At 40.7% G+C, this 24108-nt stretch overlaps 2 protein-coding genes and 1 long non-coding RNA gene across 3 annotated transcripts; 1 reads left to right on the top strand and 2 right to left on the bottom strand.

Moving 5' to 3' along the window:
* Window positions 1–1596: 1596 nt before the first annotated feature.
* On the bottom strand, window positions 1597–8876 carry LOC134079474 (uncharacterized). The gene is made up of 4 exons (XR_009939070.1): window positions 8808–8876; window positions 2318–2457; window positions 1891–2037; window positions 1597–1790 (listed from the first exon to the last, which is right to left on the bottom strand). It is a non-coding gene; the product is annotated as an uncharacterized LOC134079474 (long non-coding RNA).
* A 110-nt stretch (window positions 8877–8986) lies between these two features.
* lig3 (ligase III, DNA, ATP-dependent) lies at window positions 8987–19956 on the top strand. Its single transcript, XM_062536141.1, has 21 exons — window positions 8987–9099; window positions 9851–10424; window positions 10766–10894; window positions 11163–11372; window positions 11761–11912; window positions 12138–12304; window positions 12730–12807; window positions 13362–13530; window positions 14054–14209; window positions 14376–14507; window positions 14592–14671; window positions 15325–15412; window positions 15744–15821; window positions 16191–16314; window positions 16915–17057; window positions 17166–17240; window positions 17369–17515; window positions 17945–18095; window positions 18349–18533; window positions 18825–18908; window positions 19154–19956. The coding sequence occupies exons 2-21, from the start codon at window positions 9881–9883 to the stop codon at window positions 19385–19387; spliced, it is 3126 nt and encodes a 1041-aa protein (XP_062392125.1). The 5' UTR covers window positions 8987–9099; window positions 9851–9880; the 3' UTR covers window positions 19388–19956.
* Window positions 19957–20397: 441 nt separating this feature from the next.
* On the bottom strand, window positions 20398–23993 carry rad51d (RAD51 paralog D). Its single transcript, XM_062535554.1, has 10 exons — window positions 23597–23993; window positions 23429–23490; window positions 23190–23308; window positions 22643–22724; window positions 22094–22228; window positions 21899–21994; window positions 21715–21802; window positions 21402–21472; window positions 21122–21283; window positions 20398–20935 (listed from the first exon to the last, which is right to left on the bottom strand). The coding sequence occupies exons 1-10, from the start codon at window positions 23676–23678 to the stop codon at window positions 20822–20824; spliced, it is 1011 nt and encodes a 336-aa protein (XP_062391538.1). The 5' UTR covers window positions 23679–23993; the 3' UTR covers window positions 20398–20821.
* Between the last annotated feature and the right edge of the window lie 115 nt (window positions 23994–24108).

Here is a 24108-nt window from a genome sequence, read left to right as displayed (position 1 = left end):
TTGTTCTGCACTGATGAGAGTGAACTCTCACATAGGCCTACAGTGAACGCACTGTCTGCGTTAACTATTGGCTTTGAATGTGTGGAAAATAGCACGCGATGTATACCTCTAAAACTTCTAAGGCATAAAACTCAGCATAATCCTTCTGCAGATTCAAAAGCCCATTATCCCACCTCATAGCTTAGCTGCCGCTCAGATGGTTCATACACTTCTGTGCACGGAAAAGGTCATAACTCTCTGTTGGAAAATACATATGTTGAGGGTTGTGCTTGGGCTGCGCTACACTTCCAATGCTATTCCCTTGTAAAAGCCTTTGTAATAGATCAACATTAACACCCCACTTTACTGTAAATACAGATATGAAAGGGACATTTTAAAAATCGTTTGATAAAACACGCTTTTGATCTCCAAACGCCTCATTAGTGTGGCTGTGACTGCTCTGTGTAGATGATAACTGTGGCTACAGCCAGGTGCACTTCAGATTATGATATCCGCCATGATCAAGACTGGAAGGAGTGTCCAGGAACCACCCATCCAAGCTGGCTTCCTGCCAGTCCCCTAATTACTATTCACATTTCCGTCGTCCGTTAAACATTTCCTCACCTCGGACCTAAATGAGCATACCATGCCTTTAATGAGACGGGATGGCTGAGAATGAGAGGGAGAGTGTGAGAGAGAGACGGAAGTCCTGTGGCGGATGGAGGAAAGGGCCATTTGCCATCTAATGAACCGCACCGACCATATAGCCAAGGAACAGGGAGGATTCTTGGACAATGTGGTGCTTGAACTTTGCATAAAGCCGTATCAAATCCTAACGGCAAAGGAAGGCTATAGGGCTAATGCAAGTGAGGATAAGCAGTCTAGTTTAAGAATATATTTGGCTCATGTGGTGGAACTATATTATTTGAGTAATGTTATGCATTTTTGGAATTATGTCTCTGCCACTGTAGGCTATATGATCATTTGTACATTTTTATAAGAACAAATGAGTTTTCCCCAACTGAAATAATGTACAGTATTCTACTGAAGAACAGATGGAACACATTCGAGCATTTTGCATGTTTTTTCCTCTACTAGTAACACACACACACACAGCTCCTGTGTGGCATTCTCAAGGATTTGAGATATACGACTTGCAAGGTCTGTCTGTGTGGACTGTTATGCCTCCCTCCCTCCCATCGCACCTCGCCAGTGTCCTTGTTATCTGTGGTCACATGACTTTGTGCTTTCATTGTGCCGAGACCAAATCTCACGGGAGACGGTTTCCCAGAACCGGCCGCTCTGGGCACAATACCTCTGAGACCGCATGACTGTACTCTTCTCAGTCTCCACTGAATATCAGGCCATTACAGCCTTACAGTGCTCTCAACTCTGCATTAGTGTTCATTTATTTCCACACCTCAGTTGAGGCGGCATTACTTTTTTTGACAAAACTATGTGGATGAAGATGCGCTCTATGTGGATGAAGATGCGCTGAAGATGGACCCACCTGCTGACCAGAAATTATCCTCATATTGAGAGGCTTTTTTTTTTAATCTTGCATTTTAGAGAGTAGAGATCTGTGAGTCAGTGATTTTGGCATACATCAGTGGAACATTGTTTTCAACAGACTCTTGTGATTCTGATGAGGAGGTTTTTTTCCCCCGGCGTGTTTATGTATAATTACACCCACAGTCTATGAAGTAGTCAGCTAACAAACCTTGAGAGGGTTGCAGGTGGCACATCAAACCATCTCTGAATACATTACAAAGATTCCTTGTATCCTCATCAGCCGTTTGTGGTGTAATATTCTGTAATTGAGAGACGTACAAAGTCTGAATATAAATACAATATCTTTCATTATGAATTTGCACATTTTTAATCTTGTGCGGATAAGATGATGATTAATACCGAGTCTTTACGTTCTGTACAATCAGGGAACTTTGGGAACCAGGGTATTGGAACTGTGCTGCGAGGCAGGAACTGGAAATGCGTGTGTACTGTAGCTGCTGAGAGGAAAACGACTCAGATGACAAACTATGCTGCCAGGTGTTGCACCTGAAAAAAAGCACGAGACAAAAAAAAAAGTGAGACAAAACGTAAAGACACACAAGTCACGTCCACCGCATAATCAAACGATACAGTGCTGAGAACCAATTTAATGGGTGGATGGTTTTCAACTCCAGATATTTTTTTTCTTGCAAAGGGGAGAGATGGAAATGGCATCATGGCTTGGGGAAGGAAGGTGGGGTGGTATGAGGGGGTATGAGGGGGGTACCTCAAAGCTTCGTATGGGACTAAAAACAGATAGCACACACACACAACTCCAAAGAGATACCTGCGCTCCATTCTGTTGTTTAGATACAGCTTAGACTGGAGTCCTGCTTGTCTTCCTCTGCAGGATTTGTGAGGCTGGGCCAGAGTGGCTTAGCTGAGTCTTGTGCTGCTGAAGCTATTGAACTCCCACCAAAGACAGGGCTGCATGGGGTAAACACACACACACACACACACACACACACAAATCGTCTGAGGAATCCACTTTCACTGCATTTCACACCTTTTATTGTCTCAAGAGAATTACGGCTCTGGAAAATGCCAACATACTGGTTCTTCGAGGACCCAGTTTTCTCACCTCTTGCCCTTAATGGTGAGTGTATGGTGGACTTGATAATTATTCAGCACTACACTACAAAGACTAGATGAAGTGATTGTTTATGATTGATTGGTGCTTGCTTGGCCACATATCCTTCTTTCTCATTACGTTACACACTGTGTGCCCTGGTGATAAATGCTGGATAGTTAATTCAGGGTGTGGCTGTTGATGTGTCTGTCTCTAAGAAGAATTATTTGGATATGGCTGGTTGATATTAAAAAATGTAAATTAAATTCAAGAAGACACCAAAACAAACAACCCAGTCTTTGATCTAGAAACGCCTAATGCATCCAAAGCATTGTTTATTTCTCTGAACATTGGCTTTCGATACCTTTTACTGGGTATATAATTATTCTTTCAAAGAGCCTCTGAAAAATATAAGTAAGCTATACTTTTCATTAAAAAAAAATAAAATGTCAGAAATCTCTCCATTTGTCATTTCAAGGCAGAGAACAAACCGGGCTACTGATTTGAATTCTGTGAGTTGAGTGCTCCCTTGTGGTAGGAAGAAGGAGACCTAGTGTCTACAACACACGAAGCATATCATAAGACTGCGGCCTGTTTATTAACCAACTGTGAAGAGAAAAAATCCCCAAGAACCCAGTCAACAGGAAACAAAACACAGCATGGCTACTGCATAAGTAAACAAAGAAAACTATCAACAGGAATGAACAAAACCAATTCCACTGGATGCCAATCAATACTTCTCCCTCTTCTCATCCAATTCTTTAGCTGTCCATCCCCACTCCATGTGCCTGGGGAGCCAGAGGCTTTTTCTATCACTGCCACTCCCTTAACCCCCCCACCACCACCACCACCCCCACCTTTCTCTCTCCCGCGACTTAAACAATAATCACCTGACTCGTTCTCTATTGTGTGCTTCTAGTCTATAAAGCATTTCTTTTTGTTCCATCGGTCTCATTTAAGCCACACCTCTACTTGGGATTTCTTCTCTCCTATCTTCACCTGGCTCTTATCTCTTGCACCCCCAACCATCTATACCCTTATCTCTCTTTCCCTATTACCCGTTTCTGTAGAACTCTCTTGAAGTCCTTTATTGTTATCTTGCTGGTGATATCAGCGTGTCACACGTCAGGTTCAGTATCACTGGGGGGGCATTCACCATCTCATTCAGTTTTTTCTCTTTAATGCTCATTGCAAACAGTATTCCCGTTCAACTATGCTTTTCTTCTCTCGTTGATCTTTGTTACAATATCTAAGTGCAAAATGCCTTTACATCATACAACGTTGTTGTATTTTGGTCCACATGAAAGCATCATTGGGAAGGAATCTAGCTGGACAGTGAGGACACAGTCTTGTATTTATTCTCATATCATACAGAGTATGCATGGAGAAAGATGTTTGTTTGAAATCTTCAGAAGCTTGAGAGTGGAGCAGTAGATGATGTGTTGCTGGAAGGATGGACCAGAAATGCCATGCTGATTTGGCACAATTAACATCATTTGCTGTTCAAAAGGGCAGTTTGTGTTTGAGGTTTCAGGCCTCTGAAGCACTAGACCATCTCTGTATACACTGCCTGCAATTTGTTTATAATATTTAAAATATAAATATCTTGTTAGCGACAACATAATGTTACCACAAAATCTTTTTACAGACTAAACAAACGGTTAAAGGTACGGCCATGGGAAATGACTTGACTCAATGACTCAATTAATCATTTTTCTATCTCAATCTTTCATTAGGACCTCTTGAAGTGATAACCACTATCGTAAACAAACAAATACATTTGGCATTTGGAGGAAAGAAAGGTTTTGAAACAACTCCTTGATGAAAAGAGATGCTTCATTCAAAAGGTCACACCCTGCAGAACACCTGATGCCAGTAGGAAGAGCACCCTCTACTGGTGTCACCCCTCAATCACTGCCCTCAATCAGGATCATGAATAGGTTGAGGTTGAATTGACTACCTCTATAGAATGCAAATAGGACTAAAAAATATCTGGATTCACTGAGAACTATTTTTATTTAATAATTTATTATAATGTGCTATTAATATTATATGTTGTGTAATATTTTCATAAACAGTCTCATTCTTTTAATAATTTAATAATTAATCTTAAAATGTACGTAGGCCTATACTACGTCTATTTTATTATATTTAAAAAATGTTCACTGCGGTTGGTATCTCATACCGAAGGCAGAGTCACTCTGCTGTGCTCTGCTCTGCTGAAAATCCCTGATGTCTTCAAAGTTTCGTGGAAGAGGATTCATTTCCCAGTCGTACAGCCTTAATAATCCGAAACATGCATCAAAGATTTTCCAGGTCAATTTGGAGTCTAACAGAGAGCAGCGAGTCCAACTTGAATGACTTCTCCTCTGTGGTTCTCACCCTGGGATAAGGCCAACCGCACTGTGACATGCTGAGACACCCTCTGGGAAGACTCTGACAGAGTGCTGGGATAATGTGGATTCACTGCAGAAACTTGTGGAATCAATGCCAAGACGAGTTCATGCTGTGGTTAAGGCTAACACAGGGCATACAAAACACTGACCCATTTTGACTCCCAGCAAAACCAAGAGGTCTTGCCTCTTGTAGCAGTGACTAATGCCTAAAAAAACCTCAGAGAAATATAACTCTGTTTACTCTTTGATAAAACAGTGCTTGACACCGGACTCCAGGGCAATGGACTTCTGGGTCCAACAAATTTAAAACTGACTAGACATCAGGTCAGTTATTGACATAGCCAACAAAAGTTTTATCGCAGTTGTTTCTCTTTAAACACAAGGGAGAAGACATTATGTTTTTAGAAAAATACTTTGAAAAAGTATTACAGTACATTCGATGATGTTCCAACCTCCATTAATGTGATAAGCAGTATGATAAATAGTAAAAGATCCAGAGATAAGTAGACTGTCTGATAGGACGATTAATCCAAAATCAAATGACTGCAGCATATGTTTTATAGATTATCACTTACTAGCTGATTCAAAGCGTCTTCGGGGCTGGCTGAATCTACAATCAGATAATTTGTATGGTAGGAGCAGGCTTCACTCAGTCTCTTAGGTTTCTTTTTGAGAGTGCTAGACCAAACTTATATGCTTACTAAAGGAAAAAGGTCGCACTTTGCATATGTTTTTATTACACAGACGCGTTTAGGCTTAGCGCCTTCCTCAGTGTGCTCAAAGAGCTTTCCCCTCATTGGTCGTAGGTCCTTCATTGGAATGCTTTGCCCGACCTCCACTGTAAATGCCTGACTGATTATGATGTGACTCGTGCGTCTGTGACTGACCTCATGCAGGTGCCTGAATCATCTCTTTACCACCCAGCACCATGACTTTTCTGTTGGTATTGCGAATTAGTCTCATCGGTGAAAAGGCCTATAGAGTAAACATTATGTTATACACAAGCTTCACTCGATTTGATTCTACTTTGTACTCATGCACACAAAGCATTTGCGGTATTTCATTTAAAGTTTGAGAGAAGTAAGCAATACATGGCAAAACAAGGAATTAAGCTAATTTTTAAAAGCAATGATTTGTGTTCTTTAAAGCTTCAATATAACTATGTGCAAGCGTGGGAGTATTGTATTTCCTGTGGGAAATATCAACCTGGCACATACGTATAATGCAGTGATATTGATTGACTAAATGTCCACCTCCAGCTTTCAAAATATCTGCACTTCACTTGTTATATAAGTGAACTCTGCCCGTGTTCACAATGTTTTCTCCTCTTTCTGTTCCCTTCCGATGTAGCACTGATCTCAGAGTGGCAATTCATCTATTTCGGCACCCTCCATTACTTTTCATTGTGTCTGAGTTATCTGGTTTAAAGCGGTGTTAATTATAGTGCGCTTTGTCTGTCCACTAAAAGTTACTTTTTTATCCCTCTAATTTCCCTCTAAGGAAATTAACAGAAGGTTTCAAGCTCATCCCATGTGTAAAAGTGGAGAAATCCATTATCGGAAATAGCCTACTGTTTGGCTCTTTCTCTCTCTCTCTCTGCATTGTTTTTGTATTGTGTTAGGGAGGATGTGACAGGCCTCCACTAACTGACACATTGCCAGTGATCATATGATATACAGGTGAAGTAAAATCAATCACAATTCAAGGATGCTTATGACACACAAAGACAAAGATAACCTGTTAAATGATGCCTTTTTGATCTTATGAACATAATAAGCTCTAGGCCAACATACTCAACTTTAGTCAGATTAGCCCGTTTTAATAGCCTACAAATCGAATGGTAATAATAATGTAATAAACTGTCATAAACTAAAAAAGAAAAGGGTTAGAAACAACTCTTAGGCCTACTGAATATTGTGCTCTCGGAAAAGGGTATTAAATCTTAGAACAGCTAAGTTAGTGGACCTGTTCTGGCCTTAATCATACAAACTCAGCAGAAACACAACAGCAGAACTAGGGAACAGGGGAGAATAGTCCGGCCTGGGAGTCAGATCCAACCTCAAGATTGATTAGGCTCCTGCCTATATTGGGTAAGCTACACAATTATGCTTCCAGCAAGACTTTTATGCCTATACCCAGGAGGCAAAGGGGGTTTTACAGACATGGGCTGCTGTAAAAGGTTGTCATGCTAAAATAAAATCTAGGATGTCCCAGGATCACAACTTGGGTGGCCAACCCGGTCAATAAGCTGCTGTTTGTGTGTTATCGCCCTTTTTATGCCCCATTATAAGTCTATGGACAAATATATTATGGGGTGAATAGGGTAAAAAATTTAACAAATAGATATCCTCACAAAAATTCCTCAGATGATTATTTACATTAAGGCAATACTTTTTTGTATTGCAAGTTTTTTTAAAATATCATGTACAAATATGTAAATGAGGCATCATATTCTTAAATGTATGCAGCCTAATTATCAAAAGTTTGGCCTGTACCTTATAATAATAATAATAATTTTTATTTGTATTGCACTTTATATTATGGACAATCTCAAAGTGCTACAAAATTATAATGCAAATGGATAACAGATAAAGACAGATAAAAAAATAATGCAATTTAAAATAGATTATATACATACATACACACACACACACACTCACACATACGTGTATAAAATATACACACACACACACATACAACACACACACACACACACACACATCAACAAAATACATTTAACAGAAAGCTTTTTTAAAAAGATATGTTTTCAACGTTTTTTTAAAAGTGTTCAATGTCTGTGGGGCCCTCAGGTCGTCAGGGAGGGCATTCCATAGCCTTATGGGTAAATACAGTAAGAAACAGCCTAGGCTGAGCCTAACCTATATATTTTCTAGGATCTTACACCCTGTAGATAGGATTTAATATGTTCTGAGACAAGTCTCACCTTCTTCCACCTTCTAACATTTGACAATGAATCTCTCTATAGTATTTGCATTGTATTGTAATGCATAGATTCTCAATGTACACCCATGTAGCTTTAGGTTAGTGTAACCCAAAATTATCCCATGTTAACATTCATTTTTATATTCAGCATAGCCAGACCTTTCACCAAAAGTTTGTTTGGTTGATAGAGGTGCACTTTAAGCCCCCCAAGCCCAAGGCTATAAATGTATGCACATTTGTGCATATTTCATTTGATAATGGTTCATTATATAAATGTATAAAGTATTTCAGAAAACTTGCAATACAACAAAGTATTATCTTACAGTGAGTAATCATCTAAGGAATTTTTGTGGGAATATCTATTTGTTAAAATTTTTACCCTATTCACCCCATAATATATTCGTCCATAGACTTATAATGGGGCATAAAGAGGGTGATAACACACAAACAGCAGCTTATTGACCGGGTTGGCCACCCAGGTTGTGATCCTGGGACACCCTAGATTTTATTTTCGTATGACAACCTTTTACAGCAGCCCATGTCTGATTTCCCTAAAAAAGGGGGGTTTGCTCCCTGGGTACTATGTACAGTAGGCTATTATGTAGGGCTATATTAAGCCTAGACCTATACTTATGCATTTACATTACAATATGTATATATGTATAATACATGTAAATACATGTAGGCTAAATTGTATTTACAGTGAGTCACTGACCTTCATATCATTAAGATATTGTGTAGGCTACTGTTTCACTGTTTCAATGTTTTGTCACTAGTCCTAGGCCTACGCTATTTAAATAGGCTGTATGCATTCTAAAAGAAACGTAGGCTAGCCTATCCTATACATTCAAATCGAGGATGACTTTTACCTGTGCATGTGTGAGCCAGCTTAAATGATGAATATTGGGTAGACTTTCACTCAAACAATAAAATAGAGCCTTCACTCTGTCAGTGAGGTTAATTGTCGGCATACCGTATCATTTCCAGCCCTGCACATGCGCAATGGACAGGAAACTCCTCTGAACAAAGAGGAAATGCGTGTGTTAAAGGGAGTTGGACTCTGTGTACATTGTGCACACTGCGGGACCAACACACATACTCTGTACAGCTAAAGTAAAGCTGTAGGTTTCGAATGTGCATGAAGCCACAGTCAGGAACCAGGTAAATAAGACAAATAACGCTACCAGTGATGAGTAGCCTACCTCACATTACTTAGAAAGCTCGCATCTAGTCTTGAGAACACTGCCAACGTGTTAGCATTCATAGCAAGACTGCTAGCTTCACAATTCGACAAAGAGTTACAACATCTAGCCTACTGCATACATTGAATAACGTCAAGCATGCGGTTATTTTTCAAAGATGTCGGCATAGCAATTGTCACCAGGAACGGATGATATCCGGGTGCTATCTATTTTGATCATGAAATATTCTTGGTGTTGATCTTTTATACACAGGAGTCAGGACCTCCCCCAATTATCTCCTCTGCATTGTTTCCTCGGTCTTCCGTATAATGTTACGTTAACTTTTGGTCCGTTTGATTTGTAATCTATTGTGACTATTCGTTCAGAACCGATTGTGTGGGCTCGTCATTTCGCCCATTAATCCCAATGACTACCTACCTATGCTAATTAGTTTACACGTTACTGGCTCTGCTTAGTGTAGATGGCTAATCATTTCTATTTTGAGCGATCAGTTATCCAGATTCATACTGGGTAAATCAGATCTCAGTTCATTTTATTATACTATCGTATGCAATATTGGCTGTGGTGCAAGTCCTTGTTACCAACATCAATCACCCTCACTGCAGATTTTTAATTATATAGCCTAAGTAGGCTATCCATTCATGTAAATTTGTTTATCTTTGATGCACTTCAAAATTGTTATCATGTGCGCCTATTATTTCTCATTATAGGTATCAAGGTACCAGGACGTTTTTGACTGGATGCATAGCATTTGTCTACGCAAGGCATTACAAACCATCAGGAATCCAGCTGCCACCTTATTGAGAGAACATATTATCTGGCGTTTTGGCAGCGTCCGGTACTTCCCTCAGTGCCCTCTTCCACTGACTCATCACTGGGGCTGTCGTCCCAGTCATTCCCACTGCTTCGATCCCATCCCGCCGTCTCGGAAGTTTGGCTCGTCCGCAAGGTTTTGCATTCACCTTTCGTGGCCCCAGAGACTCTCCGAGAGGCCAGACATGGCGGAGCAGAGGTTCTGTGTGGAGTATGCCAAACGTGGCACTGCCGGCTGCAAGAAGTGCAAGGACAAGATCATGAAGGGGCTGGTGCGCATCGGCAAGATCGTGCCCAACCCCTTCAGCGAGTCTGCTGGCGAGATGAAAGAGTGGTACCACGTCAAGTGCATCTTCGAGAAGCTAGAGCGAGCGAGGGCCACCACCAAAAAAATCGAAGACATCACTGACCTGGAAGGGTGGGAAGAGCTTCAGGATGAAGACAAAGATCTTATCAATAAACTGGTTTCAGGTATAACACGCTCTTATTTATAATTTGCAAAGAAGTCTGTAGGTCATCTACGTAAGGGAAAGATATATACTTTGACACAGAATATACTAGAGAGGTGTTTTAAACATTGCTGCGCAGCAATGTTGTTTAACAGCCCAGCTTGCAAAATGGTGTGATTAAGCCAGCTCTTGAGCTAATGTGGTGTAAATTGGTAGTTTTTTAATGATTTTGAAATCTGACCCCAAAGTGAGATTATAGAAGAGATAATGTTTTTCTGAACGGTACAGCACATGATCTTTGATATTTATCTAAAGGTGAAGGCTGATTTCCCCCCTTTCTAACTCTCTTTTGCCATCTCGCAGACCTTGCTGCCAAAACCAATGCGAGCCCAAAGAAGAAAGTGCAAGCGAAGCTGAACACCAGTGGGCAGCTCTCCGGCCCGCCTGCTGACCCGGCCCTCAATGCGCCTCGGAAGTTCTCAGGCTTCACCGGTACGAACAGTGTTGTTTGCGTTGTTAATGATATGCACTTTTATTAGCTTCTTGGAGTACAAAACACAAAAGAAAACAGCATTTTATTTCCCTTTACGTCACTGAATTTTGACGTGTAACACAAACACGAATACTATGTTTGATTTTGTTTGATGATGACCCAAATAGCTAATAAACAAATGATAATAATGATTAACAATAAACGAAATTGTGTGCTTTTATGGCTGCTGGAACACTGTAATATCTATCCCTCTGTCTATCTATTTAGCTACCAAGGCTGGTACTTCTGCCAGTCCGGGGCCATCTCCAATGAAACCAAGCCAAGGCAGTGCCCTCTCCACTCAGCTGTGCGACCCCAACCATAAGGACTGTCTGCTGCGGGAGTTCCGCAAGCTGTGCGCCATGGTGGCAGAGCACTCCAGCTACAACGCCAAGACTCAGATCATACAGACCTTCCTGAAGAAAGGCAGTGGTGGAGGTACTTCAGAAATGTGTTAACTTTTATGGCTTCTTTGTCAGAATCTAAATGGTGTGTTAGAATTTACACACTTTTGTGTTGAAGGTGAGAAGTTTTTTTCTTTGGCTCAAGACAAGAGCCTGAGGTGCATTCAAAATGACTAACAGGCAAACGTTAGCAAATACTCTCAAACAGTTTGAGCAGATAGTTCTCTCCGAGAACATAGGGGGAACGGGATGGTTTACTCAAAAACACGACTAAGTCTTCTGATGTCCTGTACTGTAGTACACACATGAGTTTTACAGTCGAGCTGGTCTTGATGTTTTATATGTTTGTTGTTGTTGTTGTTGTTGTTGTTGATAATGTTGACGACTGCTTTCGTCAATCTGCTCTTCTCTGTACTTGTCAGATAAGTTTAAAGGAGACTTGTTCCTCACTGTGAAGCTGCTTCTTCCGGGAGTGGTCAAGAACGTTTACAATCTAAATGACAAGCAGATTGTGAAGTTGTTCAGCCGTATACTGAACTGCAACCAGGATGAGATGGTCCGTGACTTGGAACAGGTCAGTCTACCGTCTTAATCTACACACTTGGTTTGCAAAGTTAGAAGTTGTTTTTAATTTTAATACAGCTGTGGTGGCAGTATAGCTGAGCAACTACTGAAGAGAAAGCGTTCAGTCTGGCAGTACTTTTGTTACTTCAAGCCAATTATGGAATTATGGAAAGTGTACCTTAGCTTGGATGACTGAAGATTGACTTTAACACTGAGATTGTGTTCACTTGTTAAGGGGGACGTGTCGGAAACCGTGCGGATGTTTTTTGAGGACAGTAAGTCCTTCCCGCCTTCAAACAAGAGTCTTCTCACCCTTCAAGAGGTCGACGCCTCACTGACCCGACTGGCTCAACTGACCAAGGAAGATGACCAGCAGAACGAGCTGCAGGACATAGCCAAAAAGTGAGGCAGCACACTTTGTATAGTTTTTCTACGTTTGTTTTTCTACATTACAAACAGAACCTCAGTTCAAAATGTTCCTTTGTGAATATACTGTAGACATCTTTTCGGTTACAGTCGATGTATACCTTTGTGCAAATTAATTGAAACCAGTTAGCAGCCATCTCAATGGAGGAAGAACTGATTTGAATTCCTTTCACCGTTAAATCCCCATTAAAATGCATCGTTGGTCTTGCCAAGGTCTTTCATACTCTCCCAGAGTGAAAAGATGTTGTCTCAGGGCAACAGCCATGATTTCCTTTGTGTTTTTAGAGAAATGGACCATAACACAAAGGATTCTGTTTCAGTTGGTCTGCACGAGGGTCTATCCCTCTGTGTAGCTCGTGTAGCAGCATCTCTTCATTGTTTTCTTTTGTATCTCTTTTTAGATGCACGGGAAACGATCTCAAGTGCATCATCAGGCTTGTGAAGCATGATTTGAAAATCAACTCAGGAGCAAAGCACGTGTAAGTGACCTCAAAACACACTGGCTCCTAATCTCACAGCAGCCACAACAAGTCACGGAGATTATGTGCTTTTGACCCAAGCAAAATTATTACGGAGTAATTTGACTAATGAAACTGTTACTGCACCTGGATTTCAGGGTCATTACTTTTTTAGCATTTTGATACAGATGTGAAGATGTGTAGTTACAGTATATGCATTCATACTGCTTTACTCCTTTTACACCATTAAAACCATTTGGATGATGACACTTATAATGATGATAATAATGATGTGTTTAAAACTGAAAAGCACACCGTACAGCAAAATATGTAATATTCTTAGATAATTAAGCACTTATTTTACGGTTTGTACTGTATATTATAGTATATTATGGTATTTGTTTATTTTCATTTGGCTATTCTCCTAAATGCAATCTCACCAACTTTTTAACTGTTCACTGTTAATTTAACTATTGTATTGTAAGTTGCTTTGGACAAAGGTGTCTAGCAAATCCCATAACCGTACCAATATATCATCATGTTCCCATTGGCTGTTGTCTTGTGTCCTATCATAGGCTGGATGCTGTGGACCCCAATGCCTACGACGCCTTCAAAGCCTCGCGTAACCTGGGTGATGTCATAGAGCGAGTGCTGCGGAACCAGCAGGATGCGTCCAATGGCACGGGGCCCCGCAAGAGCCTGAGTGTGGAGGCCACCCTCATGACCCCCGTGCAGCCCATGCTGGTCAGCACTATATGCATGCTCTTCATTAGCCAATGGACAGCATAGAACAATTCTGACTGTTTTGTTGATTGCTTGCTAATAGTTAATTGTTGCTAATTGCTAATTGTTGAGGTGCTGTCTGGCAGTAGAGTAATTTCCTGTTTATTAGCCGCTTGGTATATAAACAGCACGGCAGTTTTATCAAAATTAAAAAAAAAAAAAAAGAAAGTAAACTGTGTATTGACATCACCTGTGTGTTAACTGCAGTGCCCAATAGCCCAATGAATCAGAATCAGATCATTGCTTTAATCCGAAAGAAGAATGAAGTAAAGAGGTAGTTTTATTCTTTACAGTGTAAAGCATTTTACGTAGAGCGCTACTGTTAATGTTTCATGCACTTCTGTGGGGCCCTGTCAAACTGTCTCCCTACCTCCCTACCTGTCCACTCAGAAACAAATCGCTAAGATGTTTAAGATGGAACACTGATTCAATAAGATAGAAGGCAGCTCGGTGTAAAGTAAGGAGTGTTTTTTTTCTTCCGTAGGCAGAGGCCTGTAAATCTGTGTCAATGGCCATGAAGAAATGCCCCAACGGGATGTACTCCGAGATCAAATATGATGGTGAGCGTGTGCAGGTCCACAAAAATGGAGATCACTTCAGCTATTTCAGCCGCAGTCTCAAACCGGTGCTCCCACACAAGGTCAGTGAAGAACTCTTAGTAAAACTCTTGGTAAAAACAGTGGTGAAATAATTATGTCCAGGAAGACTAGTTTGACCTTACTCCTACAACTCAAGCAGTATAGACAAAATAGTAAGGTCTAAATGTTTATGAAGTACACAGGTACTTAGTGCTATTTTTTTTTCAGGTGGCACATTTCAAAGAGTTCATCCCTCAAGCTTTTGTTGGGGGGGACAGTATGATTTTGGATGCGGAGGTTCTTCTCATCGATACCAACACTAGTAAACCCCTGCCCTTTGGAACACTGGGAGTGCACAAGGTAGCACAAATAAGAGTTTAAGCAGTGTAATTTTTTTAAAGTCAAGTGTGAGAAAAAGCTTTACGTGTCCATATTCTGTTGCAGAAAGCTGCCTTCCAAGATGCTAAGGTGTGCCTGTTTGTCTTCGACTGTATCTACTTTAATGGTGTGAGCCTGATGGATAAGTAAGTACACAGTCATTTCATTAGAAGTTACTCTGCATGATCTCTCACTCTGATAACCACTAAAATTGGATAAGGCCATTTACGTCACCGGAGAAATGCAGTTAAGATGCATCGTAGAGCTGTGAAGTTTTTCCACATGTAATTAATGCTGTGACTCTCACTGAGTGGAGTCTTCAGTGCGTTTGCTGTTGGCAACAAATCTTGCCCGTTTCCTATAAATCGGCTTCCGTGTTGTACTCATAAAGTTTATAGTGGATATCCTTCTCCTTTTTCATCGGAGAGAGGTTTTAGTTCCCCTGGCTGGTGTTGGAGTGCATGCTTTTCAGATCAGCCTGTAGAAATAACTCCCTCCTTACTTCCTTCTCTCTCTCTCTTTCCTGCGAAAGAGTTATTTAATCTTTCATTTGTGTTCTTGATTAGTCACTTATCTGATTACTGTAAAGTGTAGTGCACGGGGCGTACACTAATCCTTTCCACTGAACCTTTATTCAATTCTTGGAAATGTGACTGCAGTACAGACCTGTCCAGAGAAGGACATTTGACCTCAATATTGATTTGATGATCACATTGGGTCACATGATGTCGTTCATTTTCTTTTTGGCGTGTATTGCAATGAGATGACATACTCTTTACCACCCTCCTTTTCTTCTAAGGCCTCTGTGTGAACGAAGAAAGTTTCTCCATGACAACATGGTTGAGGTTCCAAACAGGATACTGTTTTCAGAAATGAAACATGTCACTGTAAGTGTTCTACACACTTGCACCCTTTTTTTCAGGAACATTTAATTTTAACAATACAATTTCAACTATACAATTTATTAATTTAGGTTATTATAAATTGGTTGTCTTGTTAAGGCAATAGATATGCAATGAATACTGAGTAAATGTGTAAAAACTGGGTAAATGTGCAAAAACTGATTTCACTGACTGACTCCAGTGCAATTATTCACTCGTCCCATGCTCTCTTCCAACTGCCAAAGACGCATCCCCTGCCACATTTAGCATTTTTTTGAAAAGGTACTCTCGTTGTGAAATGTATTGGCTTGCCTGACGGTGTTGTTATTTCCCACAGAGAGCTTCAGATCTGGCGGAGATGATCACCCGTGTCATCAGAGAGGGACTGGAGGGCCTGGTGCTAAAGGACCTCAAGGTAAGTCACTCGCAGCACAGCTCTGATATCTGCATTTTCACATAGATCTCTGTTTCTTGACGTCACCAGTACTGTTGGTATGGAAAAAGACAAAAAAAAAAAAAAACAATTAGTAAAAATATACTATGTGAAAAATTGCTGAAATTCCCCTTTAAGGTATGCACATTCCTGGCTTAAAATGGTTCCCTTTATTCCCACCGCTTGAAATAAAGAACTTAAAAATAAAAGCACTTTTAAGATAAAGGCCTTCATCAGTACTATGCAGAACAAACTCCAGTAATTTCGGTGCTGTTCAATGATAGAGCAAGTACTCTATGCGTTTTAAAGCTTTTATTTTGCACATACAACGTCTGCTTATGTTTGTGACAGGGTGCCTATGAGCCTGGGAAACGCCACTGGTTGAAGGTGAAGAAGGATTACCTGAACGAGGGTGCCATGGCAGACACAGCTGACCTGGTCGTGTTGGGAGCCTTCTATGGAAAAGGCTCAAACGGTGTGTGTTGTAGTTGTTTACAGCCTGGGGGCTGGCAAGACATCAATTCCATGTTGTCATTTATAGCCTAGGGGCTGGTAGCACATCCCTTTCACATATCCCTCTCTATTTGTGTGGAATAACTTGGTCAACATTCTCTCAGCATTTTCTCTTCGACATTCTTCTTTGTGGTGATGAACATTTCCTGTATGATTTGTTTTTGAACAAATTACTTTTTGAACAGCCGTCTTGAATCCTTTGACATGTAAGCACACTAGCACAGTCTGCTGTAGATTAATATCGATTTCTCTAGCTACTTGCAAAGGAGATCAGTGTCTGTTGTAATAGTTCCCAGAATAGTCCCTCCTTTTTGTGATGTGTTGACCAATTCATTTTATTTTGTCCAATTGAAAGGTATTACTTCCTTAGTCTTCCTTTTTGCTTTATCTCTTGGCATGAATGCCACTATGCTATTCAAATGAATCCTTATGAAAATATTATTACAAAATCATTTTTGGAGCCAATTGTGAATAGTGATTTCATCCTCAGTTTTGGATTTCCAAACCTGTGGTCTTGTCTGTTGAATTTCACAGCATTTCGTTATTATTTGTCTTTCCACAGGTGGAATAATGTCCAGTTTCTTGATGGGCTGCTATGACCCTGCATCAAAGAAGTGGTGCACGGTGACCAAGTGCTCTGGAGGCTATGACGACGCCACTCTGGCCAGACTTCAGAAGGAGCTGGATGTGATTAAGATCAGCAAGGTAGAGAGGCCAAGACTCTAGTGCCATATTTTGCATTACCCTTCATAATAACGTGGAGATATAGAAACATGGCCAACGACATTTACTGTTTTATTTTCTTGTTTTCAGGATCCAAGCAAAATCCCTGGCTGGTTGAAAATCGTTAAGAACTATTACCCAGATTTCATTACCCGGGACCCAGAGGTGCGCATCAATTTAAGGGGAAGGAAGTGGGGAGGATAATTACTTGGTGAACTTCCAGGATGCTTTGACATTTAAACGTGTCTTAATGTAATTATCACTCCTGACATTTTTGCATATTTCATAAACAGCAAGCACCGGTGTGGGAAATCACTGGAGCTGAGTTTTCCAAGTCGGAGATGCACACGGCCGACGGAATCTCCATCCGCTTCCCGCGCTGCACGCGTATCCGCGACGATAAGGACTGGAAGACCGCCACCAACCTTCCTCAGCTGAAGGTGCAGTGTGCGATGCCTACACCAGTACCAGCAGCTATAGTGGATATACTGTGATGTAGTAGTTAGCTGTAGTGGGCATACAATGATCAACCCCTGATGTTAATACGTATCCTCGCCTGTTTTAAGTGGGTACACTGAGATGGTGATGCTTTTTCAGTGGGTATACTGCATACAGTAGTCCTGCGTATCACGGTGATGCTTTTTCAGTGGGTATACTGCATACAGTAGTCCTGCGTATCATGTAGACATCAAATGCTGCTATCTCTTTTATGGAATGTATTGATTGATGTGTGAAGAAGAATATCCTTATAGGACAATAAAGACTATCTAGACTGCACTACTGCATGCAACTGAGAGCAGACCCCTCATGGCTGGGTCAGGAAAGTCTGCACAGGGTTTTAATCAGCGTGCTTCCTCTCTCGTGTCCAGGAACTCTATCGCATATCGAAGGAGCGCTGCGACTTTGAGGTGACGGCGGGTGACGCCAAAGATAAGGACGACGGAAGCTCCTCTGGCGGGGCCAGTGGTGGCAGCTCTCCGCCCTCCACATCGCACGCTAAACCCACCCCCAGTAAAGCCCGTGAGTCGACTCTCTCATCACACGCTAAACCCACCCCCAGTAAAGCCCATGAGTCGACTCTCTCAAAGTCACTGTGGGAAAAGTTTGAGCTATTACCGAATTCATCAGTCATAGCGGAAGACATTTCTCATTTTGCTATGCTATTAAAATTTACGACTGAAATGTATTCATCATGCATTGGCTGTGTATTCATTTCATTATGCAAATGCGGTGGGTTATCAAGCTCTTTTTTTTTTTTTACAATTCTCTCCAGGTGCCAGTGCTGCTCCTCGGGCGAAGCAGGTGAAATCAGAACCCCCATCCACTCCGTCTTCACAATTCTCTCCAGGTGCCAGTGCTGCTCCTCGGGCGAAGCAGGTGAAATCAGAACCCCCACCCACTCCGTCCCCAGCCAAGAGGAAGATGCCCGCAGTGGACCACAGCAACGGCAGCAAGAAGGTATCGCTCTTGAATTCCCCCTTGGGGATCAATAAAGTATCATCTATCTATCTATCTATCTATCTATCTATCTATCTATCTATCTATCCATCCATCCATCCATCCATCCATCCATCCATCCATCCATCCATCCATCCATCCATCCATCCATCCATCCATCCATCCACTCCATCACTTGAAAACCTATGCAGTCCCACCTACTCTAAAGATTTCATATATGTCTGTATGCGCCAAATGCCCCCTTTTCAGGTGGCTGATGAGTTGTTTTCTTTATGTGGGCTCGTGTTTCAGATAAAGACTGAAGTTGTCCATAGCAACGGGCAAAGCAAAGGGAAGAGCAGCTCCACCAAGGTGATTGAAGCAGGTCCTGAGAAGGTGAGAGAGCATTCCGTTGAACTTCAACTTTGCCATGCCGATGTAGTTTCCTTGGTATACACATATACACACAAACACACGCTTTATATACAATGTTTTTTGCCATGTATGTCTTCATTTGTAAGTAGCTGTAAAATATTTTTATATTGTACTGTATAAATATTTGTCAATGTGTCCTTTTTGCAAATTGAAATAGTTGAGTTTTCTTTCATGTATTCTTAACATTTGTCATTGTTTTGCGGCAGACGCTTTTGGACATTTTCAGTGGCGTGAAGCTCTACCTGCCAAAGGATATCCAGGATTACGACAAACTCCAGCGTTACTTTGTGGCCTACGATGGAGACTTGGTGCCAGAGTACGACGCTGCCACAGCCACCCACACACTAACCGACCCCGATGACGACAGTCAGGCTCAGAAGGTCACCTCCGACTGGATCTGGGCATGCATCCGCAAGAGGAGAGTGGTTCCCCCTTGCTGATTGGTTGGTCGGACCAATGGAGACATGAACTGCTTTTCGGATGAATAAAAGTGCCCTTCAATAGTAGTGGTTGCTTCAAGAAACTACTTCCATCATATGAACAATACTATCTCTACCAGTACATCCTGGATTGTTTTTCATGATCATGTACAAAACTTTTGTCAGTATTGTAAGCTGCCCCGGTTGGTGGAATTTTTTTTAAAACACATAAAAATGCCTGTTATTTGGGATTTGATACCATGAAGACATAAGGAGCAGAGTAGTCTATCCTTCAATCTTTATATATTTATTTTGTTTTTAGGGATCAGGTGTGCGATTTTTGCTGTATTAGCTACAGCAAGAGTATCATAAGTAGATTATTTTCTGGCAGTAGTTGGTAGTTTTGAGGTATTACGGTTACAAAAAGAGATTGTACACTCCTTTAGAAGATTAAGTGATAGTAATTGGGTAGTTTGTCATGTGTAGTAGTTTTTCTTTGTTATTCTGTATGGGTCAAATTATATGAAGAATGGTAAATGAATGAATGGCAAATGATGAAATAAACCATTTTGCAAATGGCTTTGATCCTGAAGAAACGAAGTGTGATGTGCTCTTGTATAACTGATATCGCTGATAATTATTCTGAGGCTAGAAGTGATGCACTGATGTCCAACTCCAGTTGATGATGATGTCTCACCAACCAGTTTGGAAGCCCACAAATGACAGTACAGCTAAGCACCTGCAGGAATCCTTGGGTGAGTTTAAAAAAAAAAATAAAAAAAAGCGGTTGGGTTTCTGTTAAACTTTGTTTGCCAAGCGTTCACAGTGGGAGATTCCCACAGCAGTATAATTTTCATAGACAAATACTCTTTAGAAAGTATGTTACTACAGTAATACTTATGCTTATGATCTGTTAGAGTGGAGAACAGTTACATTATATGGTTGGTTAACATTGTATTTAAAAAGCGGAGGGTTTTCCTTGCCAGAGGTAGTAGTGGTGATATAGAAAAGCCATTATTTGGATTGTGACATTTGTGCTTTATTGATACATTGTACAGCACATTTTTAAATGACCTAAGGTTTACACATAGGACATAGAAATACCTAAATGTGTGCTTGACTTTTGATGAAACGACAACCAATGTATGGCTACATCATGCAGTCTTGTTTAAAAATAGACATTTTCATTAACTTAGTTTACATGTCTTCTAACACAACATTGGTGACATCTTGCACATTAAATTGATCATTGATTGACAGTTTCTCCATATCGGGCAATTCAATGAATAAAATAATTGAATCATAAGCTGTATGAATGCAAACACTTTTAAAACGTTTTTCTTCACTGATGTACTGACACCACATTTCCGCATTTCAGTATTTACAAAAACTCACAGAAAATACAATGAATAATTATTGAATGAATGAATGAATGAAGTATAAACTTATAAGCATTCACCGAAGCCCAGGGCTGTCCCCCTCCAGTTTCCTTTTGCCTGATGAGCCAACCTTCATATCTTCAGGTGCCTCCCAGCATCTCAAGTCAAATTCTTCTTCCAGTTGACATGACTACAACATGACAGAAAAAAAGTTTTGAGTTTTACCCTCAAACATCTAAACAAAACTCCTCCTCCACTCCCATTCGTGTGAGTCTTATTTCATTGTGTAGCATAGTTGAAAGAATGCATTTCATCTCAACAAGTAAAAAGTTATTCTGATGTTTGTGTTGCGTTTAAACTCTCTGAAATGCTCCACCTGTCTAGATGATTTGGTCAGCGTTGCTACTCGCAGGCCAGAGGAGCTGCCAGGCCTCTCCAATCGCTGTAGGAGAACTCGGGTCCTCGGGATGTGACTCCAGGACTGACCTAAACCCGCTTTCGGCTGACCACTGCCATCTCGAGTTGCATGGTTCGTCACCTGATTGGGTAATTGGCCATTGCACAACATCATGCACATAACCACGAGCACAGGTGCTCAAATGACGCAGCATTAACCCACAACTACTACACAAAGCAAAAGTTCAGAGCAGTCCTACCAGAACAGCAACATTAAGGTCCTTAGAAATAGTTTTCAGCTCCCCAGCAACTTGCATCATCAAGGACATGCCTATATTTAGAAATTGAGAAGAAAATCATGACTGTTGTGGAATCTGCCATAACCAAAAGAAATGTGTGCATCTCTTATTTTAGATCTTTGACAGACTTTGAATCAGTCACAATATTACCAATTCGTTCAGATACATTAGGATGTAGGATACAGTTGCTCAAACAAGCTGGTTCAGTTGGTCTAAAAATATAAGGAATACACATCACACAAGAGAATTTGAGCATAACATGCTGTCAACAGACCCTCATTCTGTTTGCCTCCCAGCATGTTGGAGAGTACAGCGGACACAGAATCCAGGATAAGAGCTTTTACTGAGCATCCAACACATTCCTGAAGAGAAAAATATAGAAGAGAATAAAGCATTTGGTTTTTTCCCCCTTTAGCTTTTCAATCCAATTTAGAATTGTGATTAAAACCTCTTCTTACCATTTGAACTTCACCGATTCTTATATTTTGTAGACATGTAAGCAAGGAGAAGACATCAAACACTCTAAACACTTGAATTCGTTGAAGAGCAGCCATCTAAGGATGAATATATATTTGGTTTAAATACTTGCAAAAATAGTTACTTTTAGTGTAACAGAGTGTACATAAATCATAACTTTTTATATTATATGCAACCTGCTCTTCCATAGTGTTGGCCTTTGCTTGCAGCATCTGAAGCAAACGATTTGCAGACATTCCTCCATTAGTGTCGATATAGATAACACTCTGCTTGAGTTGCCATGAAATATGAACAGCAGTGCTAAAGCACACCTAATGGAAAAGATAATGGGGGGGAAATAAAGTAAATTACATCTCATTTTAACATTGCAAGACTAATGGGGGATAACAAAGGGAGGACAGCTAGGAAAAATTCACTGAAATTGACAAAAGATGTTTTGGCTCAGAATCACAGTCAGATGCCTTCTCATTACTTCTGTGACTAAAATAAATTAAATAATATGCAAATAATAAAGTAAAGCCAACATATCAATTTATTTTTTATCAGAGTCTGTATTAACAACAAACCAGTTACTACAAAGGAGCACTGTGACTTACTATTGATAGTGTGAGTGTGTGTGTGTGTGTGTGTGTGTGTGTGTGTGTGTGTGTGTGTGTGTGTGTGTGTGTGTGTGTTTTATGTAAAGATGTGTGTGATATTTTACTAAAGGGCTGAGAAAAACACACCTGTGTTTTGCCACTTCCTGGACCTCCTGTTAGCTCAGTTATCTCCCCTGTGTACAGACCAGAGTCTAACAGCTTATCTAGACTGGAAGAGAGATGGGAACACTGAGCCAATAACAGAGCAAGATTTTCAGACAAGAGTCTGTTTTTAAAGTTCTTAAAAGTTATCTGTGTGAAGTCCAGCCTAACCTTCACTATGTCCTCATAGATACATTTATCAATGATAAATGAACCTCAAATTTAATGTGAAATTGACATTCAAATTGACATTAAATATGACATTTCGAAGCCCTGAATCAGAACAATACAGAATGTACTATTAATTAACAGTATAGTTTTCATATTTGTGTGTAGGGGTGTGTTTGGTCACACTTGATTGCTTGGTACCACTTGTCCTGCCTAAATGAAAGAATGAAGAATTGGGCAATGATGTAACAGGCCATACTGAATCTACCCTCCAATGTATCACTTAATCATAGTTAAATGTTTCACCATGACATTCATCAAAGCTCGGCTAATTTCCTGTACAGATTTTGTTCATAATACTTACCCATGACTCCCTGTGGAGAGGATGGCAGTTGTGCTCAGTAGCTCTTCATACATGTCAGAACATGAGACAGGAAAAGCTGCATGTTGGGCCAATAGAACGCGACGCACAGCAATCAAAGCCTAGTCAATTGTAGACCAATTGTTAGATGTTAAAACATTGTTTATGGAGTGTCACTTGGCGAAGATACAAACATTTTTACCCCAAACACCTATAAGTATGTATCTGCCCCATCATCGAACCTTGTAGGAGACGGAACATTTTTGGGCCAGTTCCTCGAGGTTCGCTGAAACCAACTCCTCCACTGTAGGGAATTTATAGCAGATTAATGAACTGCATTAAGTAATAAATTGGCATAACGCGATGATGTTTTCAGGCCCTCTCAATCCCACTGAACGACATAGGCCTACCTGTTCTGATGTCCACATTTCTAAAGGCTTCGATGAGGTCCTTATTCAGCCCAGGACATATACCCTCTCTCAAGACCACCATGTCAGATGGAGAAATCGTAGTGTGGAGACTTTTGAAAGTGAAGACTTAAAAAGTTTAATGGACAATGACTGCCGTATGTCTTCACACCGCTCTAAGCAAAGAGACATGGCTCATAGCTGCTTAGCGTTAGCTAGAATTCTTTCATATGTTATTATGCTCACTATAATCCTTTTCCTGGACAAATGCATGCGACTTTGCACCGCAACAGCCATTTATATTGAACGTTACTATGTTACAATTAGATATTCAACCTTCAAAAAATGTTTCTCGCCAGAAACTTGACGTTAGCTCGCAAGATGCTTTTCTCATGTTCAATCCAGCCCGCGCGCTGCGGAAAAACAACGTCAGCTCTACGTCACCTCTATGGGAACATTTTTGTAAACACTGGTTGGGCATGGACATGCTCTGTCATCGCTTACGTTGTTTTCGT

The sequence above is a fragment of the Sardina pilchardus genome, chromosome 5, assembly GCF_963854185.1.
Source record: "Sardina pilchardus chromosome 5, fSarPil1.1, whole genome shotgun sequence".
In the NCBI taxonomy this organism is placed as follows: Eukaryota; Metazoa; Chordata; class Actinopteri; order Clupeiformes; family Clupeidae; genus Sardina; species Sardina pilchardus.
The sequence above is the reverse complement of the archived record's forward strand: the minus strand, read 5'-3'. Positions and strand labels throughout refer to the sequence as shown.